This window comes from Pristis pectinata, chromosome 3, assembly GCF_009764475.1.
Source record: "Pristis pectinata isolate sPriPec2 chromosome 3, sPriPec2.1.pri, whole genome shotgun sequence".
Classification (NCBI taxonomy): Eukaryota; Metazoa; Chordata; class Chondrichthyes; order Rhinopristiformes; family Pristidae; genus Pristis; species Pristis pectinata.
The window spans coordinates 21,154,870-21,170,109 of record NC_067407.1 but is presented as its reverse complement, the minus strand read 5'-3'; the positions used below and the strand labels follow the sequence as shown (position 1 = coordinate 21,170,109).

General features: G+C 37.3%; 1 protein-coding gene across 1 annotated transcript in view; it reads right to left on the bottom strand.

Annotated features, from left to right (window-relative positions):
- Positions 1-15,240, bottom strand: part of LOC127567693 (receptor-type tyrosine-protein phosphatase F-like) — a 335,950-nt gene that overhangs the window by 33,850 nt on the left and 286,860 nt on the right. The window contains exon 24 of the mRNA XM_052010633.1: positions 8,250-8,425. Coding sequence (XP_051866593.1) covers positions 8,250-8,425 — 176 coding nt within the window. The remainder of the gene's footprint in view (positions 1-8,249; positions 8,426-15,240) is intronic.

The window sequence follows — 15,240 nt, the reverse complement described above, 5'->3', positions numbered from 1 at the left end:
GGAGTTAGGCCGAATGTCCTGTTTCCGTGCTGTATAGCTCTATGACTCTATACTCTTATTTAAACAGAAGTTCTGTGAATTTGTTCCTTATTGACAATTGTGCATGGTTGTTCAATACTCTTACTTATTAATCTCACAGACAACTCATAAAAAGGAGTTTTGATAAGTATGATGCACAGATTTAACATGTGTGGACATATGTCTTTGGCACCTCTTCCCCCTTCACATCACTTTCTCTTAATCCCTTGCCTTTCAACTCATCGGCTCTCTCCCCAACTCTGGTGACCCCACTGCAAGCTGTTTGTTCTTCCCAAGAGCAGGGCCACCCATTGACTGCTGCCACTTGTCCTCTTCATGGCTGCTCTCTGTTTGCTGATTGCCCCAGCTCCATCTCCACCCATTGAGCCCCAGCAGCTCTGTCACTCAAAACTTGCAACCTAGCTCACATCCCTGGACCTCTTCCAAAAAAAACTTTGGGAGAATCTTCGCCTGCCCAGTGCAGCTGGATGTCGACAGATTTTGGTCTCCTGGGGCGCTGCAGGTGGGTTAGTGGGTTCCTGCATGTGGCACATTGGCTGATTCTCCTGTGGGAGCAGGAGTACCTCACTCTGTTGCTGACAACCCTCAGCACATTAAAAGAACTTGATACTCACTAGGCTCTGTCTCCTGTACTGGTTTCAAACTCAGGGGCTTGTGTTTTCCATGCTTTTAAAACTTGTTTCAAAAGGGTTAACATCTGAAGAGTTTGCATAAACTGTGGGGTAAAATTCATTAGGTTTTGCATTTCACTTCAAGGAGTGAACATGGAGCTAAATGCAGAATCAATAAACCTCCATTTTCTAATTGAAATGTAGTCCTGCCATAGAATTGTGGCTTGACTGCAGTGTCAGACCTTGAGGCATGGCATATCACATTCAACGTTCGTCCCTATTCCTGTTGCTTTTTGAAAAAAACACATGATATGACTTTCAAATACTTGTACTTGTTCAACCTTGAGAGGCTCTAATGATAAGATTTTGAAGTGACATCACTTCTTGTGACAGTTTGACAAAATTATTAGGAACAACACATCTGAAATATTTTACTGCCAGAATCAAAATGACAAGTTATGAGATTATTTAAAAAGTGAATATCTGTCTATTCTTGGTAACACTGGGCATAGAAAATTTTTAATGCATGAAAGCACAAGCAACAGCGGCACTGCTCAGCACACATGGTGGTTTGTTTTGATGCTATTTGCACAGAATTTTTGTTCTCATACCTTGTGCCAAGATACTGAAGAGATGCTATATACAATTTTTTTTCCATCTGTCTAACTATCCATGAATAATTACAGGAATCTCAGATTTTGCGCTATTTATTTATTTTTGGGTAACTTATAGTAATTTTTATGTCTTGTACAGCGCTGCTGCCGCAAAACAACAAACTTCACGACATATCAGTGATAATAAACCTGTTTCTGATTCAATGTCTCTTTTAAAGCCTGCGTTCAGAGACCTCTTGGGCTTTCTTCTCTCCTCCCCCTTTCTCACACTTGATATAAGGTATATGATCTAAAATTCTCGCTTCACAAATGCTGCCTAGTATGCTGAGTATTCCCAGCATTTTCAGCTCTCATTGAAATTTCCAGCATTTGCAGTGTTTGCTCTTGCATTATTAAACTGATTGTGTAGCTTCGGGGAAAGGAACAACTTGTCTGACCTTAACAATCAAATTACAACATTTTAGACTAAATTTTAGCCAGATTATGAACTGCAGGCAAGGCGATGTTCCTACTTGTCATGACTTTTCCCAACCACAGTTGTAACTTGGGGGCTTACTCTGAAGGCATGAGGAAACTTCAGTATTTGTATGAACAGCTAATCTTGAGATACAGAAAAACTGAAGTTGTTTGGTAATCCTTTTTTATCTGATGCAGAAACAGTAGAATTGAACTTATCAACCTCTAGTGCTTTGACTCACTTTACAGTGAATTCCATGAAGGAAATCTTTTCAATTTCTACACTTGACTTGATTTGGAAAAGTTTCCAAAACTGAGGCAGTTAGCCGTGAAGTTTATTTTTTTTGGGCATTCATGAGCAAGCATGCTATTTCAATGCTGAGTATCAACAAAATACAATCTGATCTCAGATAATAATCTTGAAGCAGTAATATGTTTGGCAATGTTAAAAATAAATTCAGATTTTGCCATGGTGGTCTCCTAGAAACGATGCTTCCAGTCACATTAATATTCAGAAAGGATTCACTGATAAATTTGTATTGTCTTAATGATTAAAATTTTATAATTTTATAATTTATAATAAAAAAAATCCTTTTAATTTGTCGTGAATATTTTAACTGAAAATCAATGGTGACAGACTAGTTGGATCAAAACCCAGATTGTTAAGGGATGTAGAATTATTTCAAGCAAACTATGCTGCAAACATAAAAATACCAGTTATAATTCAAAAGGAAAAAAAAATCTAAAGTTGGTATATGTCAGTTATAATCCCTGTATATTTTTTTAATGAAACCATTATTATCATGTAATTTCATTCTGGCAATCTGAACAGATACTAGAATGTTAATAAATTCTAGTGTCTGTGCCTTCATTTACATGGCTACAATTAACTGTATCTGGTTATGTTTTGTCAAAATAAAACTCATTTTGGGTTGGCAACCTGCACCTCTACTCTCCCTAAAGAAGCTGTGTACCATTTATTTAGAGTATAGTTCTAACGGAGACGTGGGGTGGTACTTGTAAAAACCTTTAACTGTGGCAGAAAAAGAAAGTCAAAAAAGTACAGATGCTGGAAATCAGAAATGAAAAATGCTGGAAACACTCAGCTGTCAGGCACTTTCTGTTTTTATTTAACTGTGGCAAGACAGATTGAGAAAATGGTTGGAAATGCATATGGAATCTCAGGCTTTATAAATAAAATCCTAGAGCATAAAACCAAGGAAGTCATGAAGAACCTTTATAAGACACAGTTCATCCATAACTGGAGGATCGTCTGGGCAGCACACTTTTGGAAGTATTTGCATTTCCAATAGAGGCTGCAGAAAAGATTTATTAGAGTGGTTCTAGGAACGAGACATTTAATTTACAGTGGTACAGAGGCTGTAATTTTTCTCCTTAAAGGAATGGTGCACAACTTCATTTGCAGGGAGGGCCAAATAGGCCACCTGAATCATTTCTGAGGACCAATCACATTAAAAGCTGCTTCTTTGCATTTCCAGATACTGATATTTTTAGTCACATATACAAACACACACATTCTACAGCTTATTAATAGCGTTATTATGCTTCAGATTACTAACAAACAAAATGATAACAATAATGATTTTGTTTTAATTGCAGAGAATTGTGATTGGTACTTTTTGTGTTTGACAGCATAATTTGCTTGAAATCATTTTTAAAGTTCGTGCCAGTCCTGGGCTTTCCCTAGCAGTTTGAGTTTTTGGTTCAATCAGCACTTCATCATTGATTTTAAAATATTCACTGCCTTGCATATCAATCATCTCTAGGCAGCATATACTTATTAAGTTAGCAATGCTCATTTCCACTTTTTAAAAACTCCCCTCACTTTTTTTTTTATCTTTAGTCCCTCTATGAGGTATATTTAGCTTCTTGTATCTATGCATATTTTTTATCAAATAATCATTCAACTTTTCATTTGAATCAGGATTAACTTTCTTTCATGGAAATCTGTTTCACATATTTGTAATTATGAATTGGAAACAATTTTGATATTTTCTAGTTTCTGCTGATTTTTTAACATTTTTAATTTTAACATTTTTTTTAACATTTTCTGCATTTTATTGTTTACTATCAGATCCTGTACACAAGTTGTATTTTAATAAATTCCAATATCCAACTCTGTTGTGGTAAAATATTACATCCAAACGACTCAGTTTCTATCTGCACGTCTGTATAAAATGATTCAGTTTCTAACTGAAAAAGTTTATTTTCCCTTTCCACTCCCACCAGCTCCCACAACTTCCATCATTTGAAGTTGATTATGTTCTAGGTATCACACTTCTGGTTCAACAAGAAATTTCAAACTGTTAATCAGACATGAAGAAAGGTTTCAGAACTGGTGCAGGACCTGCAAATTACATAATTTACAGTTTTCTGTTGCCTATACTTCAAACAGAGGCAACCAGTACTTTGAAGTTTGTTCTACGCACAATATCTCAATTGAGCAGTATCTTTCTTTTGAGGGGGGTAGGGGCTGTTGTTTGAAAAGAGGTTAAAAAAGCCCGCTTCTTCTTGTCATCAATTCCCAGAAATTACAGCTACAAAGACAATGTTTTATGGGAATACAGTGTGACTGAATTTAAGGGTTACAATGAAAACTGCACTTGCAAATCTAGGTCTACACATGTTGAGAAAAAGATCCTGAATGGCCTCTAAATTATTGTGTTTAGTATCAGTATTAAAATTGTTAAGAACTAATATTTTTTCAAAAGTACCATACACTCTAACAACAAACAATCTGCTGGAAGAATATTGCTCCAGATTCCAGCATCTGCAATCTCTCGTGACTGCATACACTCTAACAAAGTGAGCTTAAAAAGTGAATGTTTTTCTTACATATAGGTTGTGGAAATATTTTGGTAAAGATTAAATGTAAATAGTAAAGGCACAGGGAAAATTAGTGCATCCCTTCCATATTGGTAAACAACATCCAAACAAGTTATGTCAAACTGCACTTCTGTAAATTGTAAAATTTTCAGTAAGTTTCTTGGAGGGTGGAGACCAGAAAATGAGTCGTTCTTTAAAGGTTATGCCAGAAGTAATTTTTTAAGCCTCCTCTCACTATAAACAACATGAACAGTAAATCAGGGAATGCAGGAGAAATGTGGGGCCTTACATTCCTGTCAGAGGCTGCAGGACAGACCAGAAAGAAACGTCCTGGGGTCAGATGCAACTTGTGCACTGCATGTTGTGTACTGTGGCTGTAAAGGATTGAAAACAGAGGACATCTGAATGAATGAAGGATTGAGGCAAAGCAAACACAAGATCAAGTTTGTCCTATTTGTGAAAGGGTCATGAACCTGAGAACACAGATTTAGGCTGGGTTAGCACAAGAACCAGAGGCAACACGAGGGGAGAAGTGTTTTTACACTGCAAAGTTGTGATCTGGAAGTCACTGCCTGAAGTGGTGGTGGAAAAAGGTTCAATCATGGGTTTCATAAAGGATTTAAATAATTACTTTAAAGGAAAAAAAGTGCAAGGCTGTGGAGAGAAAACTAAAAATGGGACCAAAGGGAGTGTGCTTAGAACAAGTAGGCTCAATGACTACCTAAAATGCTCTAAGGATTTGGATCGTATTTTGAAAACAACATAAAATATTAGCTCTTTCAGCATTTCTCCTATGAGAGTCAACTTTTGAGAGTCTCAAAGTTCTGCACTGTTTGTGCATTTCCATTCCAAAAGCCTTCCCCATTTCCCCCAAACCACAGTTATGATGGCATTTTGAAACATCACTGTAATAATTTGGACACACAAAGGAACCTTGTAAAGATTTGTTATAACCTTTGCATGATGTGCAAGTTCCCAGTGCTATTCAAAGTCTATTAATCAGTATTCTTGTAACTGCACAACAAAATTGGTGAGCAGTCATTTGTATTTTAGAAGACTATAATCATTACACAGTAAATCAAGGTGGATCTCTAACATTTTTAAGGTTTGCAGGAGGAATTCAATTAACCAATATGCACTACAGGTAGGTTTTTCTTGGGGGCTTATTTTAAACCAAATGTCAATTTGTTCTGAAGATGGTGAGACAAAGAGGTTGAATTACTAATAGTTTTAAACTAAAAAGTAGAAAAAGTCAAAAAACTAATTAGAGCCAATGAGAGACAGTTAACAATGACAAAAAGAATGAGATGGTACAGGATAATCAATAGTAAAGTTCCTTCTTAATAAAATTACAATCTTGTACTTTAGAATGAAGATGATTGAACAGCTCTATTAGTGTGAAAGAACTTAAGTCACCAAACTAGTTAGATCAAGGAAAGGCTGATAAATTTCTGAATTTGTGTGCAGTGGAAAGGTTAACAAGAGTCAGTGTCCCACTCCCTCCTGAAAAGTGTGCAAAGATGCATTCTACTTTTTAATTGTAAATACAATTAGATTGTGACAATACCAAATCGGCTCTTATACACATCTGATAAACAGTCCAATGGAACTATGGACTTAATATTGCAAGCAGTGAGCCACCCATGCTCACCACTAAAATAGCAAAGACCTGCAAAGTGTGTACAACAGAGCAATACTTGCTCATGAAGTTGGCTGGCTACGCATATGCCTTTCCATACAAATTAATGGTTTACTGTTTCTCTGCCAAATCTTCTCTGGGATAAGTTTTGAGGCACTTCCCCAGCAAGACTGTTGAGGAATTGCAGCTACTATACTCCATGAGAAGTTTAATCCTAAAGTGCAACTGGGAAACCAGCAGCTGAGCTTGGCACATTTATGCACAAGCCCTGAAATTCCTGACACTTAAATAGTAAACAGCAACAGTTTGGCATGGACCACTGGCACTTCCCATAAAATTCTGGCTCTGTGATTTTATTTCTACACTTACTGATTTAATGCATTTCATTTGAATTACATTCTTCTCTGGGGATTGGCGATCAACTTAATTGACTTGAAAGGAAAATCTTGAGAACCACATGGATCGTGTTGTTGGAATGTCAGCAACGTTTCACATTCAAAGGACAAGGCAGTGGAACCTCTGCCACAAGAGATGGAATGCTCATTTTATCCCCACATTTCCTACTTCAAGGTTTCAAGCAGAATAGGTAACATTATAAGCTGTAATGGTCTTTTCGGCAGTTGATAATCAATGGCACTGTTAAGTGTGCTGGGATTTAATAAAATGAGGAAAGATAAAGTTCAAGATGCCTATGACACGAATCAATCACATTTACCAGAATAAAACCAAAAGCATGCAATCCTGTGGCTGGATGACTATCCACTGCATGATAAATTCAATCCTGGTTTATGCTTTCAATCTAACAATTTAATTTTGTTACATAAATCAATAAATGCACTAGATTCTGGATGTCCTGAAAATACATTCTTTGAGGAAGTTATAGGGATTGTGATTAAAGACCATGTAATATACTGTTAACACATATCAATACATCATTTACTACAGAACATCTGCTCTTTGTTTTCTGATCATTAGTTTGGCTAATAGATCACATCTGGTTCTTTATCTGAAAAGTACATCTTTAAATTATGACATTTATTTTCGGCATCATTTCATCATCAAGTGACAACCGTGAAACTTCTTTGTGTGACTCTGTCGCTGTCAGTAAAATGACCTCAGGGACAGGTTGTAACGGGTCCTTGCATATTTTGCTGTATAATCTAACTTCAAACTATTGCAACATTATTGATGATATTATTGCCAAACATGATTCAGATCTTTAAGAATTCAGAACTATGCGTGAGCAGGGTTTTATGAATACAGCCATTTCTTCTTTTACGTTCTGGTTTTTACCCATTATAATGAAAGCAAACCATTAAAAAGTTAATAATATCCATGATAATAAAAGAAACATATTGTGCTGAATGGATGGAAGACCAATTTGAGAATTCAGCAAACTGGAGCTGTTCACTATTTAACGGCCTCAAATCTCTCGTTGGGTTTAATGGGATGTACTTAAGTTTGGGTATACTAAGCAGAATCAGACTTTGGAATGACACATTCAGCAAATCTGTTCATTTAGTAACATGAATTACGAGAAACAAGATACAAACACCAGAGCTGTCATTTTTAGTTCAAGCTTGATTTGGAGACTGTTGCTTCAGTACAATGAAGTACTTACTACTTTTCAACCTCAGGAAATTGTGGAGAAAATTATAATATGTGGTGAGCATGTTTGTAAGGTGCAGGTGGAGACTAAACATGAAAACAGTCAAAGATTGTCAAAGAGTCAACCCCAACTCATCACTGGATTGCACACTTTGGGATTACCCTTTTTTTTTCTAAAATTTAAATTTGTGAGTAAGATGTCAGCAGAGTTTATAGCAGACATTATTATCATGCCATTGAGGTACTAGAGATTAAAATCTTCGGTCAACCATAACCCAAAAGACCACCACTGCAAGATATCCCAACTAGTTCTTAGATAATTGAATTCAACAGATTTGAATGTCAGAGTGGTGTGGGATAAGCTATGTTACACAATATCAATGAATTTCTGAAAACACCCATGTGCATTAACTCATTGTGTACAGAATGGCTTACCCTTGATTTTTCTTCCAGTCTTGTCATCATTACTATGGTGACAGTTCTTTGCTCCCATACCATTCTCCAAAAGTCACTGAGTGTTTCCGGAAGTGGGCCCTGAGTGGCAATATAGGCATTCTGTTTTCTGTATCCATCAATATAATTGGCATTGATATAGTCACTGCCTGGTACACCTGTAAGCATAAACAAGGCTTACTAAAATAGTTTGAGGAGATGAAACAAAACCTTTTACTACAATGGAGAAAAAGGCAAATTGTTTGACAATCAAATGGCAAATATATGATACAGTAGTGCATTTTGATATTTTCCCCCTATTTTTCCCCTTACTTTGTAAAACAATGATGGTGGAAACAGGTCTTTCATATGCCTGGTAATGACCTAAACTGCTATTATTCATGTTTCATCCTCAGTCAATGAGTGTTGGTAGGCTGTTCAGCAGTGGGGTCATGTAATTCTGTCTCAACCCTGTCTAAAAATTCTATACCCAGCTACAGTGGAGAGGATTGAGTAATCCTCCTGTCAATTAAGCTTGGTGCCCACACTGCTGTAAGTGAAGACTAATTTTATGCACACAATTTAGAATAATTCTTCACCAATGTATTTTTCTGAAGACCTGCTTTTTACCCGAAGTTGCTGTTTCTTCTCTCCTTAAATTGACTATTTATCCCTTCTCTTTCTGGATCATCACTGTCTCGGAGGATAGGTTAGTGATAAACATCCATTACAAGCCCACAGAATCTGTACCTCTCCCAACCGTAACTCGCTTCCTCTGTATGTACCAGAATTGCCCATTTCTCCTGTAAAACTATTCATTTGTAATTTTCACTCTCTCCACTGACACTGCCTGATCTGCTGGGCACTTCCTACATTCTGACCTGTATTTCACAACTTTTATTTTGCCCCTTTGTTTTGCCTGAAATATTTGCCTGAATTAATCAAATATCTTCATCAATAGTTTATCACAATGATAATCCAGGATCCACTCTAATGGAGACATTCCCTTTTCCTATCCATCCCTCCATAACCCTCAATGCAACCTAAAAACCCACTTGTTTTGATCATTAAGATTATTTGTTCATTTTTTCCATGGGATATGGGTGTCATGGGCATCGCAGCAAGGCCATGTCTAATGTTCGTCCCCAGTTGTCCTTGAAAAGGTAGAGGCAAATAATCTTTTTTTTAATGATGATGCTTCCACAGTGTTATTGGAAAGAAATCTGCACATAATGGTGTTCCCAATTAAGAAACTGCACCTTCCAATCTTGTAGCTTTTCTACACATTCCAAGGAGATTTTGTTTCTTTGAGGTTCAAATGGAGATCTGAATGCAGATAGTACCAGGGAAAATAGTACATGGATCAAATGAGGGGAAATGTGACAGATAGGAAGTTCACGTTAACCATACAAGTCTAGATATATATCTGCAGCATTTTTCTGCCATAAAACAGCATCAGGAATTGCCCTGTTCTATAATATTATTAAATTCATCAGCACCAGTTCCAAAACAGTACCCGTGGGTTCCCTTGTGTAACATTACTTTGTCTCAGGGACAAGCAGGCATTAGGGGTTGACATTTCCACGTCAGCAACACTTTTCCTCACAATTCTGACTGGAAAAAAAAGCCCTTTAATAGATCAGACTGCAATACAACGAACACTCATTCAGCTGCTAGGGAGCACTGGCAGGGAATGCAGTGGAATGTACAATGTAGTGTTAGGGGAATTGACAAGAGTACACCAAGAGAAGGGGGGAGGAGAGAAGAATCTGCACAGTTACACTGAAAAATTGTTGACGTTTCCCTGTTTTGACTGGTGAGCTTTTGATGACTTTTGCATTGGCAGCATTGAACAGCAAAGCATCATATCTTTCTCAAGATATCTTTCTCATTTTACTCATTTCTCTTCTGATGAAGATGGAACAACTTCTCCTTTTGAAGGCATTTTGGGGCACTAACTTTGAGGGAAACCCTGCTGAAAGCATTTGGGGGTATGGTGAGTGGGATTGGAATCTTAGTCAGTCTGAGCTTGAGGTTTGTTTACAGAGAACTGTGTTGCACACTGCTAATGACTGCTAGAAAATATACCTGAGCCTTGAGATACATTCAGTTTACATTTCAACATTAGTAAAAGCTAATTCTTCTGGGAGTGAACAGCATCAGTTGTTAGTATGACTAATGTGTGGCAAAATCTCAACAGAAACACATTTTTTGACATTATAGTACTATTGGGGTGAGTGGAATGCCATAAAAACAGCATTACAGCACAAGGAAATCTCACACCGAAAGTTCTATTCAGAATTCGTAACTAGTGCACATATAATGTGTACACAGTTGGTTAACACTAAATTAAAGTAATTTTCATCTGCATAGCATGTTTTTTCTGATATTGTGCAGATGAATTTTTAGGCCACAATCCATAGGGCTTTGTGGGCAAACAACTGAATTATCTGTTATGATCCTTTTGTAAATTAGAAACTTTGTGCCTATTTAAAGACATCAACATTTGTTGTTTCTTAGCAGCACACAGTTAGAACACAGACAGTATAGCACAGGAACAGGCCCTTCAGCCCACAACATCTGTGCTGATCTTGATGCCAATTTAAACTAATCCCATTTGCCGAGACATGGTCTATATCACTGAATTTCCTGACTGTTCATGTGCCTGTTTAAACGTCTCTTAAATGTTGCTATCTTATCTGCTTCCACCACTACCCATGGCAGTGCATTCCAAGCACTTACCAGTCTCTGTGTAAAAAACTTGCCTTGTAAATTGCTCCAGAGAAAACAATCCATGTTTGTTCAACCTCTCGTAATAGCTAATACTCTCTAATCCAGGAAACATCCTGGCGAACCTTTTCTGCTGGTCTCCAAAGCCTCCACATCCTTCCTGTAATATGGCAACTAGAACTGCAGACAATACCCCATATGTGGTGTAACAGAAGTTTTATGCAGCTGCAACATGACTTACTTACTTTCATGCTCAACATCCTATATGATGAAGGCAAGCATGCTATATTCCTTCTATACCACCCTAACTACCTGTGTTGCTATTTTGGGAGCTATGGACTTGCACCCTAAGATCTCCCTGTACATCAATGCTCCTAAGGGTCCTCTCATTTACTGTCTACTTTCCTCTTACATTTGACCTCTCTAAGTGCAACATCTCTCACTTGTCTGGATTAAATTCCATCTGCCAACATTTCCAACTGGTTTATAATCCTGCTGATTCCTTTTTTAATCTTCCACACTTTGTATCATCTGCAAACTTTCTAATCCCCAAATTTTTGTTACTAGTTAACAATAATGGGTGAAATTTTAACAAAAATTATTGGGCTGAAACTTTTGATGATTGGCAAGCTGTCCAAATTTACCTGCCTTCAGGCCATTCTGCTTCTTGTGAAGCTAGTTTTTAAGTGACAGGCAAGTGTTTTCTGAACATGGGGTCGAATGTGTGCTTACCAAGAACTGCAAAGGGATGCAGTGGTCCATGTTGAGGTTGTTCTGAGCAGCTGGGGCAGACTGTGTGTTTGCCAAGGACTGGAAAGGGGGTTGGGGGTGGGGGTGCAGTGGTCCACCATGAGGTTTGCTCTGTACTCTTTGGGCTGTTCCCAGGGATGCATGCTGAGACAAACAGCAATCACTTTTGGAGGATCAGCAACCTGGTGAAAGCTTGACACTTGTTAGTCAGCCAGTGTAAGGGGATATCTGCAAGAAAATGCTGCTGACTGGCACATTCCCAGGTGCAGCAGTAAGATGCACTTAAACCTGGTGCAGCCAGTGCAAAGGCTCTCTGGGGAAGGACCACAGTCCTGGGTCTACTACCACTGGACACTTGAGGGGCTGGGCCCTGTGTAACAGCCTCTCAAACGCTTCATGGATGCATTGTTTAAGGAGGAAACATGAATGGTACTGATGCATTGTAGGAGAATGTACTGATGTTAGAGTAATCATAGGTTGTCTTTACTATATACATGATAAATAAAGTATATTTTTTGGAAACTACATGGCATACTCTACCCCTGAATGGCTTTAACAGATGATGAGGTCCTGTTCTGAGCTCACCAGCAATTAAAGCTGTCAATTAACATAATTACACTAATCTGTGAAAGCTCCCACTCCTTTGAGACAGTGCTTGTATTATTTTACAACAGGGCTTGTCAGATTCAGCCCCCAACTCATGGATTTCACCTCCCCCAGACGTCCCCATGGACAAGTATGTAGTTGAAGAAAGAAACATGTGGCTCATCTTGTCCCCAGTTGTACATATTTCTAAGAACTCAGATACAGAATCAGAGATTAGAGTAACAAAAACAGAAAATGCAGGAAATACTCAGTAGGTCAGGCAGCATCTGTGGAAAGAGAAGTAGAATAGCAGAAGTTTAGAGACTCTGTCAAAACTGGGAAAGAGATTAAAAAAAGGTTTAAAAATTGCTGTATTTTTTTGATTTATAGAAATTTGTGTAGTTAGGTTAATCAAAATGTACAAAGTCTCTCTGAATCTGGATGCCATTCTGTGAAGTCTTTCAGACGTTCTGTGGATCCTTGTTGTATGAATTCACCACAAATACTCGGAGCTAGTAGTTTGCCTTCTGAGTTCCATGAGCTCTGTAGATGTGCTGACACAGGTCAGTGCTGCCAGAAGGGGTTTTGAATGGTAGTCTCCTTCCCAGTTCTTACACAGGGTGTCTGACCTAAAACGTTAACTGTTTCTGTTTAAACAAATGTTGCCTGACTTACGGAGTGTTTCTATCATTTCTGTTTTTATTTCAGATTTCTAGCAAATGCAGTTTTTTTTAAATGTTTATTTGAATGGAACAATACAGGCAAGCTTGTGCCTGGGACATTGAACCCTTTGGAGAGCTCAGTGTTACAGTGCAGGGACCCCAGGAATAGAGTGTAGTAATTCAGAAGATTGGCACTACAAGTAAGAAAAAGATTTTAAATATTTCATCCATATTAAGTGCTGGTTGCTGTTGTACAAAAAGAACTGTTCGAGCCCAGTGTGATAGGGACAGCTGGGGTACAAATTATGATGACCTTGTGGGAGGCATTAAAGCTATATAATCTAAATCTGTGAGGATAAAAAGTCCCAATTAACACTAGGCATATGCAACAGATGGCTTGGCCAACACTGACATTTCAAATTGCTTTTTGAAGCACTGAATGTATCTGTGAGCAGGAAAATCTATTTTATTAAAGAATTCAAAAAACCAAATATACATTTGGAAGATCAATGTTTTAGAGTCAGTTTGCTAAACTGATGCATGAGTGCCTCATCAATACACAATGGAATTCATGAAAAACATCACATCTTGACCTAGTTTTATCAATTTCCTTAATGAAATGCAGGAAATGGAAGTTGGATGACTCTGATCACATAACTATCAAATTTAACATGATCTACATCACAGACCTGGAGCCAGATATAAATGTTAAATGTGCTCATCAGCAAATAATTAAAAATGGATGTAAACATTGCAAAAGAATAAACACCGGCTTGCAAGGCAATGACATACTTTAGTAAATTCAGACTAACCGAGAATGATCCTAAATAGATTAAAGATGAAAAGTGATCTCTACAAAAATTCTCTCTCAGACCAGGCTGAAAAATAGAAGCACAATTTTGTAGAACCTTACTCTATAATACAAAGCAGTGGACATCAATCTGAATGGGTGCAGTAACATCCTTAGCAGCCTTAGTGGTGTTTCGGTTATGCAGATAATAATTAAGATAATGAAGATAAAGTACCGCTGAGATAAAAAGTGAGACTAGAAATGATGAATTCCCACTTAACATATCCTTCAACAATTACACAGGTCCAGGCTTAAGAGTGAACAATAAATGAAGTAATAATTCTTTCATCGATTATATTGTTTATCAGTTTTTAACTGTGCTGATAAGACTCTGAATGGATACTGCATATATCTAATTGACGTTGCACTTCATTACTGATTTCTAAATGTACAATTATTTTAAGAGAAGCCTTTGTCCAACTGCATAGGTCATGGAAAGCCCAATCCTAAAACCTAATCATTCTGCTTTAATGTTGTCTATCATATAAATTTTCAAGGGTCCAGGCATGACTTTAATCTTTTTTTCTTGATCAGAGTGATATTTTCAGTTACTAGTAAATTACTTTTGTAGGTACCCAGAATGAGTGAAATTGGCACATGACTGAATCAAGCTGTAACATATTAAAAAATGGACCAAGAATTTAGACCTCAAAGTGGAGTTCTACTTAGCTTATCCATCCAAACAATGATACAATGAAGTATGATTTCTAGTCATAGCCAATTACAATCAGTCACAGGAATTATTGAAACTTTCCAGACTGTTCCAGTTATTCACAATATTCAGGGCAGAAGAAAGAAAAAAAAGCTGCATATAACCAATTTATAAAGAGCTAAGTCATTTCTAACAAGGACTACCTTGAAGTTATGCAATTTGTTATTCAATTATTTTGATTTACATATCATGTCAAAATGATAAGGAAAATGAAATGCAGTCTTAAGAATTCTCTCATCCAGTCACCATGATCATTAAATTAAATTTCCTGGTTGCCTTTGGGAGTTGGGCCATTGACCATTTGATAAAAATATTCTCAAGAAAACCTTTTAAAATATTTTCCTAAAGTGCAAAATTCTTTGATGAAAGTGATGACTCATTGAACCTGAGCAATGCTACAATGTAACAAGCTGGATGGAACAACTGGTGAAGATCAGCTGATTTATTTTCTACACTTTGGCATATTTTGGTGCCTACTTAGCTCAAAACAGCAACTCACCTGTTCTTCATTAAGGACAACAACCCAAATTCAATGTTGGCTTCCAATAGAGCTTTCCTTTTTCTCTTGGATGAACTGATCCTCAAAAAACGAGCTACCTTAACCCTTGAATGACATTGTTCCCAACATAGGGGACTTAACTTAAAAAACCTACAGTATCAGCACACTCCTCCTGAATTACGAGGCAGAGACAATGTACAAAGGCA